The 14,578-nt window shown below is 34.0% G+C and overlaps 1 protein-coding gene and 1 pseudogene across 13 annotated transcripts in view; one reads left to right on the forward strand and one right to left on the reverse strand.

Moving 5' to 3' along the window:
• Positions 1-14,578, forward strand: part of Rufy3 (RUN and FYVE domain containing 3) — a 75,963-nt gene that overhangs the window by 44,206 nt on the left and 17,179 nt on the right. For all 13 annotated transcript variants that reach the window (XR_013425813.1, XM_078021383.1, XM_078021380.1 and 10 more), the window contains 8 exons: positions 1,478-1,651; positions 2,420-2,537; positions 3,577-3,678; positions 5,238-5,361; positions 6,876-6,937; positions 8,313-8,378; positions 9,655-9,724; positions 11,441-11,533. Coding sequence is in view for 12 of the 13 variants with exons in the window: in XM_078021383.1 (XP_077877509.1) it covers positions 1,478-1,651; positions 2,420-2,537; positions 3,577-3,678; positions 5,238-5,361; positions 6,876-6,937; positions 8,313-8,378; positions 9,655-9,724; positions 11,441-11,533 (809 nt within the window). In the remaining variant the exon portion in view is untranslated. The remainder of the gene's footprint in view (positions 1-1,477; positions 1,652-2,419; positions 2,538-3,576; positions 3,679-5,237; positions 5,362-6,875; positions 6,938-8,312; positions 8,379-9,654; positions 9,725-11,440; positions 11,534-14,578) is intronic.
• LOC106145126 (small ubiquitin-related modifier 1 pseudogene) lies at positions 14,269-14,575 on the reverse strand (annotated as a pseudogene).

Consider the following 14,578-nt stretch of genomic DNA (forward strand, 5'->3'; position numbering starts at 1 on the left):
AGAAAAAATGGAGTGTTTCATAGACCTCTGGGCCTTTTTTAGATGTTGTGTGGGGGGAGGGATTTTGTAATTGTTATTTTGTCTGTTTGGGGTTGTTTTGTTTTGTTTTAGGGAGTCAGGGATTGAACCCAGAGGCACTCAACCCCTGAGCCATATCCCCAGGCATTTTTGAGACAAGATCTCGCTAAATTGCTTAGGGCCTTGCTAAATTGCTGACACTGGCTTTGAATTCACAATCCTCCTGCCTCAGCCTCCTGAGTCGCTGGGATTAGAGGTATGGGCCAACATGCCCAGCCTTTTGTAGTTTTTAATAGAAATTTGATGTTTTGAGATACATGTAGCATAATGGAAAGAACATTTGCTTTCATGTCAAATCTAAGTTCAAATACTGCCATTTGTGAACTGTTGACTTTGAACCACTATACTCTTCTGTGCCTGCTTCAGTATCTGAAAAAAGGGAGAATACTTAAGTGGTAATAGCAAAGTAATAAGTAAATAAGGTAATCATGTAAAAGAATGATCATGAGGAGGAAAGGATAAACATTATTTGGAGTCATAATTTTATTTAAAGGTAGATCATAGTGCTTAAGAGCACATGGTTTGGAGTTGGACACATGGGATTTGGACTCTGGCTTGATCACTGATGACTCTGTGTGCTCATGGACCAGCTACAGCTATTCAGTAGACATGGAATGTGATGTGACTTGTGCAAGATCGTATATTGAGTCAAGAAAGAGCAGTTGAGGCTTTACTCTCTTTGTAAGCTTAAGTTAAGCTTTACTCTCCCTGTACAGTGCCTTGCACAGGTTAAGCACCAATAAATGAGGGTGGTAAGTGCCTAGACTGTTCTGAGTTCTGTCAGATAAAATGTGGTACTTAGTCACTTTCCTCAGATAGATTACCTTTGGTTCTGAGAACCACACACTATATTCTAAGTCTTAAAAATTCAGAAGTTCTATTACCATATTATACTAATAATGTTGATACTTCATTTAAATAAAAAATGATGATTAGTATAAATACTAATAATGCAGTTTAAGTACTTTATTGTTTTTTCCTACATTGGCTTTATTTTTAGAACACTTAAGAAACTGTAGAGAGAGGGGCAAACTAGAGTGGAAGCAGAGAGACCAGTGTGAAGGCAGCACAGTAGTGAGCTATGATGGGTGCCCAGATGGGGTGGTGGTAAAAATATAAAAAGACTGTACTTAAGGCTAAAAAAAAAAGTAAATTTTACTGCTTCATCAAAGATGCTCTAAAGGGCAGTAAACATCTTATTTTTTTCACAGCAAGTACGTGGCCAAGAAGAACATATAAGTTTTATAGTATGGTGCCACTTCCTTGCTTTATCACAAGTCACCACCAGTATTACTTACCATTGCTTATATACCATCAGTGCAAATATCACCATGGTGAAATCCCACTGGATTTTACAATTCCCAGTAACCAAACTTCATTCTCCCCCCTTTGGCTGCAGATCCAAATTATCTCATGGCTAATGAACGTATGAACCTGATGAACATGGCCAAGCTGAGTATCAAGGGTTTGATTGAATCAGCTCTGAACCTGGGGAGGACTCTAGACTCTGATTATGCACCCCTGCAGCAGTTCTTCGTGGTGATGGAACACTGTCTGAAACATGGCTTAAAAGGTGGGTTGTGGCCTCAAAATGTAAATGTGTATGCAGCTGTTTCCTAGCACTACATAGTCAAAAAGAAAGTATTCTTTGAGGAGCTAAAGCATAAGACTTGAATTAATAAAATTAATCCACTGGAGTGCAACTTGTATGGGAGCAGAGCTATGGTTGTCTTAAAAGACTTATAGGGCTTAAAAAATACAGATTTTTAAATGGTAAGAATTGGAACCGCCATTATAAGTAATTAAATCTAATACAGCAGTTCTATCCAATTGGCAGGCAATATAGGCCTGCCTATAATGGGTCATGACTTGCCCAAGGTCACACAGGGACAGAGCAGGTGCTAAAATTCAGGTTTCCTGACTTTTGTTTCACTACTCTTTCTATTTAACTACAGGTTTTTGAAGCAGAACCTAGACTTGTTCACTTTCACTTTCTCCCTTCTCAATATTCAGTTTGGGAAACAGTCTTTACCATTGGACTACTATTTTTTTTTTTTTTACTAATACCACATGGTTTAGTAATTATTAAATTTTGGTATTATGAGGCTAGGTCACAAATTCTTTCTGAAAGAATGACTGTGTATTTTAGGAAATAGAGAATATTTTCACAAAATTTTATGTATTCTCAAAGCATGAATAATTTTATAATTGTCTAATAGCCTAGGATTGGATTCCTGAAAAAGACATCTAATAGATAGGAGGTATGTAGTGGGGTGTATAGTGAGGGACTATTTATGTTTTAAAGAACATTTAAAATACTGCATTGTTTTTGTCACCTTAGCCAAGAAGACGTTTCTTGGGCAAAATAAATCCTTCTGGGGTCCTCTAGAACTGGTAGAAAAACTTGTTCCAGAAGCTGCAGAGATAACAGCAAGTGTTAAAGATCTTCCAGGACTTAAGTAAGTCTAAAGTTGAACTCTGTTTCTCAAGAACAACATTCTTATTTCTTGAAGAATAATACTAAAGATAATAATACCTATGATCATTTTTACAACATTACAAAATGCATAATGTTATGAGTAAGAGAACTGGAATGTAAAATTTTCTTAAAGTGTGCTCTTGAAGGATAATCATTCATCTAGAAGAGGTTGGCTTCATGTTAAAATACCAAAGTTCTCCTCCACCCCCCACCCCAATACTGGGGACTGAAATTAGGGTTTCACACCTGGTAGGCAAGCACTCTACCACTGAGCTATACTCACAGCCTAACATCTTTTAAAAAAAAAAAAAAACCACTTGTGAGAATCAGTGAGTCTCAAGAAATTCAATCTAGGGAGTTGACTTAGGGAAATAATGTATTTGATGGGGTTCTAAAGTCAATATTAAATCGGATATCAAGTGAACCTCGGGAATTGACACCTACAGCGTGTCTTAGAACTTGAAAAAGAGTAGTGATCACCCTCCCATATGAGATTGGTTTAATCTTAATCAGATAGAAGTTTAAATTGCCTGAATTCACATTCGTGTTTGGTCCTTATATACCCCATACTAAATCTGGGAGTATTTATCAATACTAATCTGATGGGACATTTCTAGTTGGGCTTCCCAGAAGTAAGTCTGGGAAGTAGTCACATTAAGTAATTGTTTATTTATTTATCTCTCTATTTGTTTGTTTGTTTGGTGATGGTGGTAGTACTGGGGATTAAACTCAGCTTTGTACATGTTAAGCAAGCACTCTATACTAAGCTACAATCCCAGTGCCCTCATTCAGTTATTAATTCTTTGTAAGAGCATTTATCCTAAACACACCCCTGGATCTTACTATTCTGCACAGAATTCCCAGTATAGGACTGTATTGAGACAGGATATGAGGAACACCTCAATGTGCTCATTATACTGGGAGACCATTGGAAAATGAAGTGAATCTGTTCCACAGTGACCCCTGCCTCTGTTGCTTACATTTTTAGTCATTTTGTCATTTTGTCTCTGTTCTTATAGGACACCAGTAGGCAGAGGAAGAGCCTGGCTTCGTTTGGCATTAATGCAAAAGAAACTTTCAGAATATATGAAAGCCTTGATCAATAAGAAGGAACTTCTCAGGTATGAACACCTTTTTGAACTTTCTTTTTCCCTTGATGTGTTCTGTCATAAAACTGAATCATACAAATTTTTCATTTTATAAGAAATACTTGACTCATAACAATTTCACTAATATTTACTATCACACTTCACATACTTGTATTTCCAAGTGGATGTTTTATACTATGTGTGTTCTATCACTCTGACATACATGGTTTTTTGCAGGGCATTCCAAATCTTAATACCTCCAGAAAACAGAGAAGACTTTGACACCTTAGTGTGTGCCCAGGCTCAGTAAGATAAGAAGTTGACATGTATCATTAAATTTAAAAACAGCCCCAAAATTCCAGATGGATCATAGATGTAAGTAGGAAAGACAAAACAATAAAACTTTTAAAAGAAAAAGAAGGCAAAATTTTCTTAAGATGCAAAATTTTGCTACTTGTAAAGGGAGAAAAATGGATAATTTGGGCTACATTAAAATGAAGAACTTAGATTCATCAAGATACTCTTTAATATTAAGAAAGAGCCCATCTTTCACAGAGTGAAAGATGATTCTAATACATAATACATATATTCAACAAAAGTTTCATATTCAAGGTGTATTTTAAAACTCTACCAATCTAGTAAGAAAACACATATAAGCAGTATAAAAATAGGCAAAAGATGGGCTGGGGTTGTGGCTCAGTGGTAGAATGCTTGCCTATCATGTATGAGGCACTGAGCTCAATTCTCAGCACTACATATAAATAAATAAATAAATAAATAAATAAATAAATAAATAAATAAATAAATAAATATCCATCAACAACTAATAAATTATTTTTTTAAAAATAGGCAAAAGACTTGAACAGGTGTTTTTAAATCATTTTCAACCTATTATGCATGTTTGCTCATTTTTGCTAATTAAGCAAAAATTAATATATATAATTCATCTGTTCACATTTGTAAGATGCTTACTTACTGCATTGAAGGAATGTTATTTTTAAATAGAATTAAAAATTAAAAAATTTTAAGAAGGTATTAACTTTTAAAAATCAAACCAGGGCTGAGGATGTGGCTCAAGTGGTAGCATGCTCACCTGGCATGCGTGCGGCCCGGGTTCGATCCTCAGCACCACGTACAAACAAAGATGTTGTGTCTGCCAAAAACTAAAAAATAAATATTAAAATTCTCTCTCTCTCTTTCTCTCTTCTCTCTCCCTCTCTCTCTCAAATAAATAAATAATAAAATAAAAATAAAACCAAATAAAAATTTAAAATGCATAAAAGATTTCAGAAGTATCCAGTGATGCATCACAAATATAAATATATCAGAAAAATCTAAATACTCACTTCAATAAAAATGCCATCTGATCATCTTTTTTTCAACCAGATCACTTGTTATCTGAAGAGTCTATTCGTGCACCTGCTATCTAAAATAAAATATTTATGAAACACTTTCTTCTTTTAAAACTTTGTCACTATTATCATAGATGACCATATTAACCGTGAGGCAAGCATTTTTCTCTTTCCTTCATGATTATATCATTGGATTTTTGAGGTTTTATTATAGTAGAATATTCTGTATTTCTCTTACAGTGAATTCTATGAACCAAATGCCCTCATGATGGAAGAGGAAGGAGCTATAATTGCTGGTCTATTGGTGGGTCTGAATGTCATTGATGCAAATTTTTGTATGAAAGGAGAAGATTTGGACTCTCAGGTATGGAAATAATACTCATTTAACCAAGTGTGTCACTTTGGGTTCTGTTATCTCAGGAATTGGGTTAATTAGATTATATCAACTAAGAGGAGAATCATAAATGGGATTTCCTTTAGTTTTGATGTATGAAAAATTAGATTTTTGTCTTCTAGAATATTTTTCAAATTTATTATCTTGGCTGTAATTGCTGTTAAATATATTTAAAAGCCAGTAAAGTGGCACACACCTGTGATTCCAGCAAGTTAGGAGGCTGAGGCAGGAGAATCCCAAGTTCAAAGCCAGCCTGGGCAATTTAGTGAGACCCTGTCACAAAATAAAGAATTAAAAAGAGCTGGGGATGTAGCTCAGTGGTAGAGTGCACCTAGGTTCAATCCCCAGTACCATCCAAAAAAAAGCAACCCAGTATAGCATGGTCTTTAAGATTAAAGACTCTAAAGCCAAACTGCTTAGTTTTAAATTGTCTTCCTCATTTTCTAGCTAAATAAATTATGTAGGTACTTAGTTTCTTGGTGCCTCAGATTCCTTGATATAATGTAGGGATTTTTTTTTTTTTAAGAGTATAAATAAGCTAGGCATGTTAGCCTATAATCCCAGTGACTCAGGAGGTTGAAGCAGGAGAATCACAAGTACAAGGCCAGGCTCAGCAATTTAGGGAGACCCTAAGACACTACCCAGGGTTCAATCCCCAATACAAAAAAAAAGAGAGAGAGAGAGAGTAATTAATGGGGTTTTGTGGGGAATAAAGAAATTAGTACACATAATTCACTTAGATTTAGTCTTAGCACATATTAATTGCCCAGTAACTGCTTTTTCACTATTATTATTTCTTACCTCTTCTGTGTGAAATATTATGATTAATTTCTCTTAGGTTTTACTCTGAGAAAATATAAGACAAAATATGACTCAATCTTGATTTAAAAAAAATTTATACTAAAATATTCTGAATAAGCTGAATAATTAAATAGCAAATCTTGAAAAATGAAGATATGTGTATCAATGAAGCTTTGAAAGAATAGACACCACAGGGAAATGTGCATTATTTTTATAATTTAACTTTTAAAAACTTATCCCTAAAAGCAAATAGAAATTCAGTAGCAGAATGCCTGAAATAAGTAAAAGAGAAAGAAACTTTAAACCTTATATACATTAAGTATTCTGTTGACTGTCTCAGTTAATGATCTGGTTTCCTAGTCCTATTGATATAATCTTGATCCTATACTTCTAACTCACAGCAATTCTTGATTATATTAAAAGTAAAACATTAAGGGCTGGGAAGTATCATTGGTAGAGTGTCCTGGGTTCAATACCCCATGCTGAAAGGGGAAAAAAAGCAAAACATTGTATTTGTATTAAAAATTTCTGGTGATTATCACGACTATTTTATTATATTGAGTGCCTAGAAAGAGACATTTTGTTGTTGTTTGTTTTTTGTTTTACTCTTATAAAAAGACATTGTTTTATGCCTTGGAAAAAGAATCAAAATTTGTATTAAATTCTGAAAATTCTCTCTGTAGGTTGGAGTTATAGATTTTTCAATGTATCTCAAGGATGGGAACAGCAGTAAAGGTAGTGAAGGGTATGTGCAAAGAAAATTAGATTTCTTTTTTCCTTTGTAGTATTTTTCCCCCCTTTGGTCATATTTAAAGTTTATAACAATACAGATTTAACTGACTTGCCAAAAGAATTTCTGATGATATAGCTTTAAAAATATCTGACTATTTGTGCCTCCTACTAAATCCATTTAGTTTAAATAATTTTTTGTTGTGTGGTTCAGGCAAACAAAATTAAAATTATGAAATTATCTAATTCTTCATCTCTTAAAGTAATATTTGAAAACATGATCTTTTGATCAAAGGAATTACAATGTCAGTTGCTTAAAATTTGCAATATGAAATATGCAGCATGGGGTTATATAAAATATTAACATCGAGGGAATTGAGTGAAAAGTATATGGCAACTCTATACAACTTTACAACTTTCTTATTAAGCAAATATTATTTCAAATAGAAAAATTTAAATACTGCAGTTCTTGCTGATTAGAGATCAGAAGTATACCTTATATCCTTTATGTATTTAGCAATTGAAAGCATAAGTAGTCTGATATTTTTAATCTTTGACTTTGAGTTTAAGCTTATGTTATCTGTAGGAGCTGGGGATGTGTCTCAGTGTTAGAGCAGTTACCGTAGTGCACATGCGTAGCACACAGGAAGCCCTGAGTTCGGTCCCCTGCACTGCCAAAAGAGAGAAAGAAAAAGTATATCATTTGAACTTGTGCCTTTTATAGGTTAGTTGGTTCTAAATGAACCTCATTTTTCCACACTTTATTTCCCTTGTAATAATAAGCACTTAACCTTTACAAGCCTTTTTTACCACTTGCTTTGAATAAAAATAGCACTTAAAGGTAAATATATAGCCTTTGGGAACAGCTACATTATACTATAAGTGAGTTTAATTCATTTCCTATGGGGAATAGAAAATTTTTACTATGAATAATACTAGTGAAGCTGAAAAAAATTAACTTGCAAGAAAAAAACTTTTTAAACTTAAATGCCACTGATAGAGAAGTTTATGGCCTATAACCTAAGTTATTAAGATTTATAAGCGGGCTAGGGTTGTGGCTCTGTGGTAGAATGCTTGCCTAGCATGGTGAGGCCATGAGTTCATTTCTCAGGACCACATATAAATAAATAAAACAAAGGTCCATTGACAACGAAAAAAATATTTAAAAAAAAAAAGATTTATAAGCTATAGCAGGGGCTTTATTAATATAGACTTTTATTTTTAAACTTCCAAGTTCTTCTTGTTGATATGTGGAGAGGGTTATTATGCATCATGTTTATTTTGTTCACTATATGTGCCCCAATTTTCTTCTCATGTTTTATGAAAAGATGAGATGGGTGGTGTTTCTATCATTATTTATTTTATTTTTATTACTTCTCTTTTTCTTCCAGGGATGGTCAGATAACTGCAATTCTGGACCAGAAGAACTATGTAGAAGAACTCAACAGACATCTGAAGTAAAGAATGAATAAATAATATTACTTTACTGGGATTTTGTTGGGAGAGAAAGGAAGTATAAAATGATAAGCAAGGAGGATAAATTCAGACAATGTTCAACAAATATATAAATATAGAATTCCTGATTGTCAGGCACTGAGTTAGACATTAGATAAATGAGATTTAACTGTTTTGGTGACCCTTAGTGAAAAGCAATATAAGAAACTATAAAACAGTAATTTAGTGATTAAGTAAATAAATACATTCAGTTAAGAATTTTAAAATGTGTGGCACAGATATTTGAAATTGGCAGCCCACTTGGTGCAGTGATAAAGCCACATATTTTAATATTAAACTAAATTCAGTAATTTAGTTCCTATATATCTCTGGGTCCCTTGTGTTTCTCAATAATACATTTGAATTGAGATATTAATTAACCCTCTCTTCACCATTACTGCCATTAATTTATCAAGCATTCACCAAGGAGTTTCAGAATTCTTCAGAAATGAAATTTTCCTCTGTCCTGAGGACAGTAATCTAAAAACTATTGATATTCTGAAATATGTTGATATTCTTGTTATTGTAAAGACTGCTTAATAATTCCAAAGAATAATTAGTGCATACAAAAATTATAATTTTTGTAGTTTGTAGAACTTTTATAAATTCTGTTATGAAAGCCATTTTTAATTTGACTTACAATGTGATTATATTTATACTAGTATCAGTATAAATTTTGAGTAGTCTTCATTCCAGCTAACAAATTCAAGAGCAATGTATTTTCTTTGGGGACCAAGAAATAATCATGACTATAATGAACTATGGAGATATCACCCAAGCAAAGATACAGTTACAGCTGATAATAAAATATAAACATGACTCTTACATTAAATTATTTATTCTAATTTCCATGCCTTAGTTTCTTTATCTTTAATTGGAGACACCTAACACATAGAGCTGTTGAAAGAATAAAATTATGCAAGTGAAATAATTTAGAACAGTCCTTGGTACATATAAAGCATTTAATTCATATAGCCTATCTGTGCTTTATATAGGTAAACCCTGAAATTTACATGTAGCTCATTAGCTCTTTTTTTATTGAACAAATACTTAATACGAACTCTAATGCCAAAGATACAGCAGCTAAGGCAGATACAGCCTTTTGTAAGCTGTCTTAGAGCCTAATAGTCTATCAAAAATTATAGACATTAGACAATGAATGAATGATAAGTATGGGTGTTTCAAAAGGAAAGTTCAGGGTATTGTTTTCAAAAGAGACCATTGTTTTTCTCTTGGTAGTGCTACTGTAAACAACCTTCAGGCAAAAGTAGATGCATTAGAAAAATCAAACACTAAACTCACAGAGGAGGTAAGTGTTTTGGAAATTCTTTGACCTATAAAATTTAATAATGTATATTAATGAAATCAGTAATTTCTATGTAACCTTAGAAATGAAGGATTTGACTTTTCAAATATATCTACTATAGTATATAACTCCTTTTTTACCTGATTGGTTAGTTGGCTTATCCTGGGATTCTCATTTAACCCAGTTAGACTGCATAGGCATGTTTTCTAAGTATCTTTTATGCAAATGTTTTGTCTGAGCTGTCCTAGAGTAAATATTTAGCATATAGCATGATATTCATCATTTATTCATTCAAATAACATTTTAGGCACTAGGTGCTATAATTACACAAAGATTTATATGTGTTAGGCATTGATTTATATGTTTCAGACAGGCAAGCTTCTTACTCTCTTTATTCTTATATTCTTCTTGGGACAGTAAGATAAAATAAAGATCACTGGTCAAAAGACCAATAATTTCTGCTTACTTGTTAAGCTATTTATATGTCATGTGCTCCTGAGTCAGTTGACCTCTAAGAGGCCCAATTCCCTCACTGGCAAATGGAGTGTTTATACTCCCCCTTATAACCTCACCATTACTTAGAAGATCAGATAATAATAGATATGTGAAAGGTCTTAGAATAAGTTCCTGAAGAAAAAAATAACCTCATATGTTCCTTCTGATTAATGAAGCTATTTTCCCTAATTTGCCAAAGACTAAGCTACAATTTTTTTTCTTTAATAGCATTAGATGTGTGTGTGTGCGTGTATGTTTGTATGTGTGTGTGTTTTGCTGGGAATTGAACCCAGGGCTTATGTGTTCCAAGCAAGCACTCTAAAATTGAGCCACATTGCCAGCCCTTTTTATTTTTTATTTTTAGACAGCGTCTCACTAACTTGCCAAGGCTGGCTTTGAACTTGCAATCCTTCTGTGTCAGCCTCCCAAGCTGCTGGGATTACAGGTGTATGCCACTGCACCCAGCAGCATTAGATGGTTCTATGAAAATCCTCAAGTAAAATTATCCAAATTATTGCAAAGAGCTTGTCTTCTCTGTTTCTAATTATAATGGACCTGTTGTATTCAGTGAGATAAATTTGGTTAAACAAAATCAAATTGATGCACTGATCAGGAATATACTATTTCTTCAGAACAAACATTTTAATTTTAAATGCCTGTTTCTCAGCTCTGTGGGCTTTAATTTTGAATGAAGAGTATATATATATGAAACTTTAATTTATGGATATGACCCTTAAAATCTATCCCACAAGGTTTTAAGCAATCCAGCACAAACATTTCTACTGAGGTTCTTTTGCTGCTGTATTGAGGCAGTATGGCATAGCAATCGAGGCACTAGGTTCAATTCTTAGCACCATATAAATAAATAAATATATGAAAACTTTTTAAAAATCAGCAATAGGAGATTTTAAAATATATTTTTAGTTGTTAGTGGACCTTTATTTTATTCATTTATTTATATGCAGTGCTGAGAATCAAACCCAGTGCCTAGGCAAGCACATGCTAGGAAAGCACTGTACCACTGAGCCGCAACCCCAGCCCAGGAGATTTTTTTTTTAACCTACATTAAAGATATTTCTCCTGAGTTCCTTTTAAGAACATTTTTCATTGGGTTATAAATAGTTTCTTTATTTCTAAGACTATTCAAGCCTAAAAATTGTTGCCTAGCAGATCATAAATTATTTTATGCTATTAATACAAAAATAAATAAAATTTCACCAACAGCTTGCAGTCGCAAACAACAGAATTATTACCTTGCAAGAAGAAATGGAACGAGTTAAAGAAGAGAGCTCCTACATATTGGAATCCAATCGAAAGGTGAATATTAACTGGATTTATAAAACATTCATAGAGTGTATGTGATGTATTAGCAATAGAGGGGAGTGTCTAGAGGAGATGCAGACATTTGCATATATCAGGCACAGTTTTTACCTTGTCTCCATGCATAATTGAGTGCATGATAGAAGGAATGGAGAGGTTTTGCCCTTTCCCTTACATCATGCTCCTTGGCTTCACTCTACCTACATAATGTTTAACTTCAAGAAAATCTAATTTTGTTCCTTTTTTGTTGTTGTTGTATTAAGGATTTGTACCATAATTAATTGATATTTGTGATATTAAATATGCCATTATTTTTATGCTGTTACTGTTTTGTTAAGTGACTCTTCCTTTATATCATATCACTGGGAGTTACCTTATAAATGAATTTTCTAGATAACTATCTCCTAAAGGACCAAATTTTTATACATGTCTAATTAATTTTTGTAAACCTTGGTACTTTTCCAAGCTACCTTAATTAGAGGATATAATTTATATCCATAATTTTAAATTATTAAAATTGTTCCTAACAAGTAATTTGCTCTGAGTGGGAACAAAAGCAGTTTTGTATGTGTAGGTTCTTTGACTAATGCATAGACTTCAAGAAATTACTGTGAATGCTCAGAATAGCCTTTGATGACCTATGTATTTTTAGCTGTGATCTCCGGATACTTGTAAGACACTAAATATGAGATCTCTGGAGAATTAATGTAGTATCATTTGAACCTTTAGCCCAGCTCATGTTTTAAAGTGAATATGTTATTTTAATTTAAAGACTGATTTTTAAAACACCTAAGACTTTTTTTTTTTTTTTTTTTTTTTTGTGTTTTGTTTTTTAATACTGGGACTTGAACCCAGGGGAACTTTACCACTGAGCTACATCCCCAGCCTTTTTTTTTTTTTTTTTAAGTTGTAGATGGACACAATAGCTTCATTTGATTCATTTATTTTTATGTGGTGCCAAGGATCGAACCCAGTGCTTCACATGTGCTAGGCGAGCACTCTACCTACCACAGCCACAACCCCAGCCCCACATCCCTGGACCTTTTTTTTTTTTTTTTTTAAGACATTGATAGACCTTTGTTTTATTTATTTATTTATATGTGGTGCTGAGGATTGCCTCACACGTGTTAGGCAAGTGCTCTACCACTGAACCACAACCCCAGGCCCCAGCCCTTTGTTTTTTTTTAAATTTATTTATTTGTTTGTTTGTTTGTTTATTTATTTATTTTGAGACAGGCTCTCACTCAGTTGCTGAGGCCTCAAACTTATGATCCTCCTGCCTCAGCCTCCTGAATAGCTGGAATTATGACCTATACCACCATGTCTGGCTCTGTCTCATTAACTTATCTTAGGATTTTTAAATAAAGCAGGAAACTTCCAATTCTGCCTGACTTTTTAAATGTACTTGACTTCTTCAGTTTCCTTACTGTCTTCATTCATTGTTATAAGTGCTTAGGTATGATCATTTTTAAAAGGTTTTTACAAATATTGTTTATTTATTTATTTTTTTTAAAGAGAGAGTAAGAGAGAGGGGGACAGAGAGAGAGAATTTTAACATTTATTTATTTTTTCTTAGTTCTCGGCGGACACAACATCTTCGTTTGTATGTGGTGCTGAGGATCAAACCCGGGCTGCACGCATGCTAGGCGAGCGCGCTACCGCTTGAGCCACATCCCCAGCCCAAATATTGTTTATTTTAATGAAGCTGATACAATGCCCATTTAAAACCCATATCCCAGGCCAAAAGTACAAATAAAATCAGAGGAGCAGTGTTCTGTTGTATACACTTCTGCATGAATAACTTTATTAACTGCTAATGAAAATTAGAACTTTTCCAAGGTCGTCTGACAAGATTGTTGTTTTTGTTGGTGTTAATCTTAAAATGCTTTCTCTTCAGTGAAGCCATCTTTGGAGCTCGTCATTACTCTCATCATATCTGTCATCTTGACTCCAAAGTTTTATTCCTCCTCTTTTGGTCCAAACATTCAGATTTTAAAAGTAGCATCAACTTAAGGAAAGGTCATTTTCCTACAATTCAATTCTCTGAAAAACTTCCATCTCCCACTGAAAGTCACAGTCCAGTAATGAAGCAATCATGTGCTAGAACTTCAGGGCCAATTGGAAAGTCATTATAGGTACTCACATTGGTCGATCTTATTTACCATCACAAGCCTGAAAATGCAGTCCTGAAAAAGGTGGCCTCTCTGTGTACATGTGTGATTTTTTAAAAGGAGAGGGCAATACGAAGGGAGCTGAGGTTTGATCACCAAAAAATCAGCACAGTGAAAACAAACAATGGTGGAGTAGTGCATGCCTGTAATGCTAGCAGCTCCAGAGGCTGAAGCAGGAAGATTGTGAATTCAAAGCCAGCCTCAGCAGGGGGCTGGGGATGTGGCTCAGGCGGTACCGCGCTCGTCTGGCATGCTTGCGGCCCGTCTGGCATGCATGCGGCCCGGGTTCGATCCCCAGCACCACATACCAACAAAGATGTTGTGTCCGCCGAGAACTAAAAAATAAAATATTAAAATTTCTCTCTCTCTCTCTCTCCCCTCTCTCACTCTTTAAAAAAAAAAAAAAAAAAAAAAGCCAGCCTCAGCAAAAGCAAGGTGCTAAGCAACTCAGTGAGACCCTGTTTTAAAGAGATGGGTGCCAGTTTTCAATTCCATTTGAATACCACAGTACAAAAGAACTACTTTTAAAAATAAAAAAGGATTGAGGGAAAAGAAAAAAAATAAAACAATATCTAAACCATTTAATGACTCCTTTTTTATTCCTTATAAACTTCAATCACATCTTCTTCCTCCATTCCCAGTTCTTTTGGAGTATGATTATCAGCAATTCTCTGACCTTCAAAGAGAAACCTGAGTGAATTCATTGGAACTCCTTGTCTTTGACAGTATGATTCTTTGAGTTTCTTGAGATGTGTTGTCATTTTCACTTTAAAGTGAATCTCAGTGTTATACTGTCCAATGGCTTTGAGTTTAATGTATTATTGTTCTCCAAATCCTCGACTGAAAGTTTTGCTTCCTGATCAGACATGGG

This window comes from Ictidomys tridecemlineatus, chromosome 9, assembly GCF_052094955.1.
Source record: "Ictidomys tridecemlineatus isolate mIctTri1 chromosome 9, mIctTri1.hap1, whole genome shotgun sequence".
NCBI lineage: Eukaryota > Metazoa > Chordata > Mammalia > Rodentia > Sciuridae > Ictidomys > Ictidomys tridecemlineatus.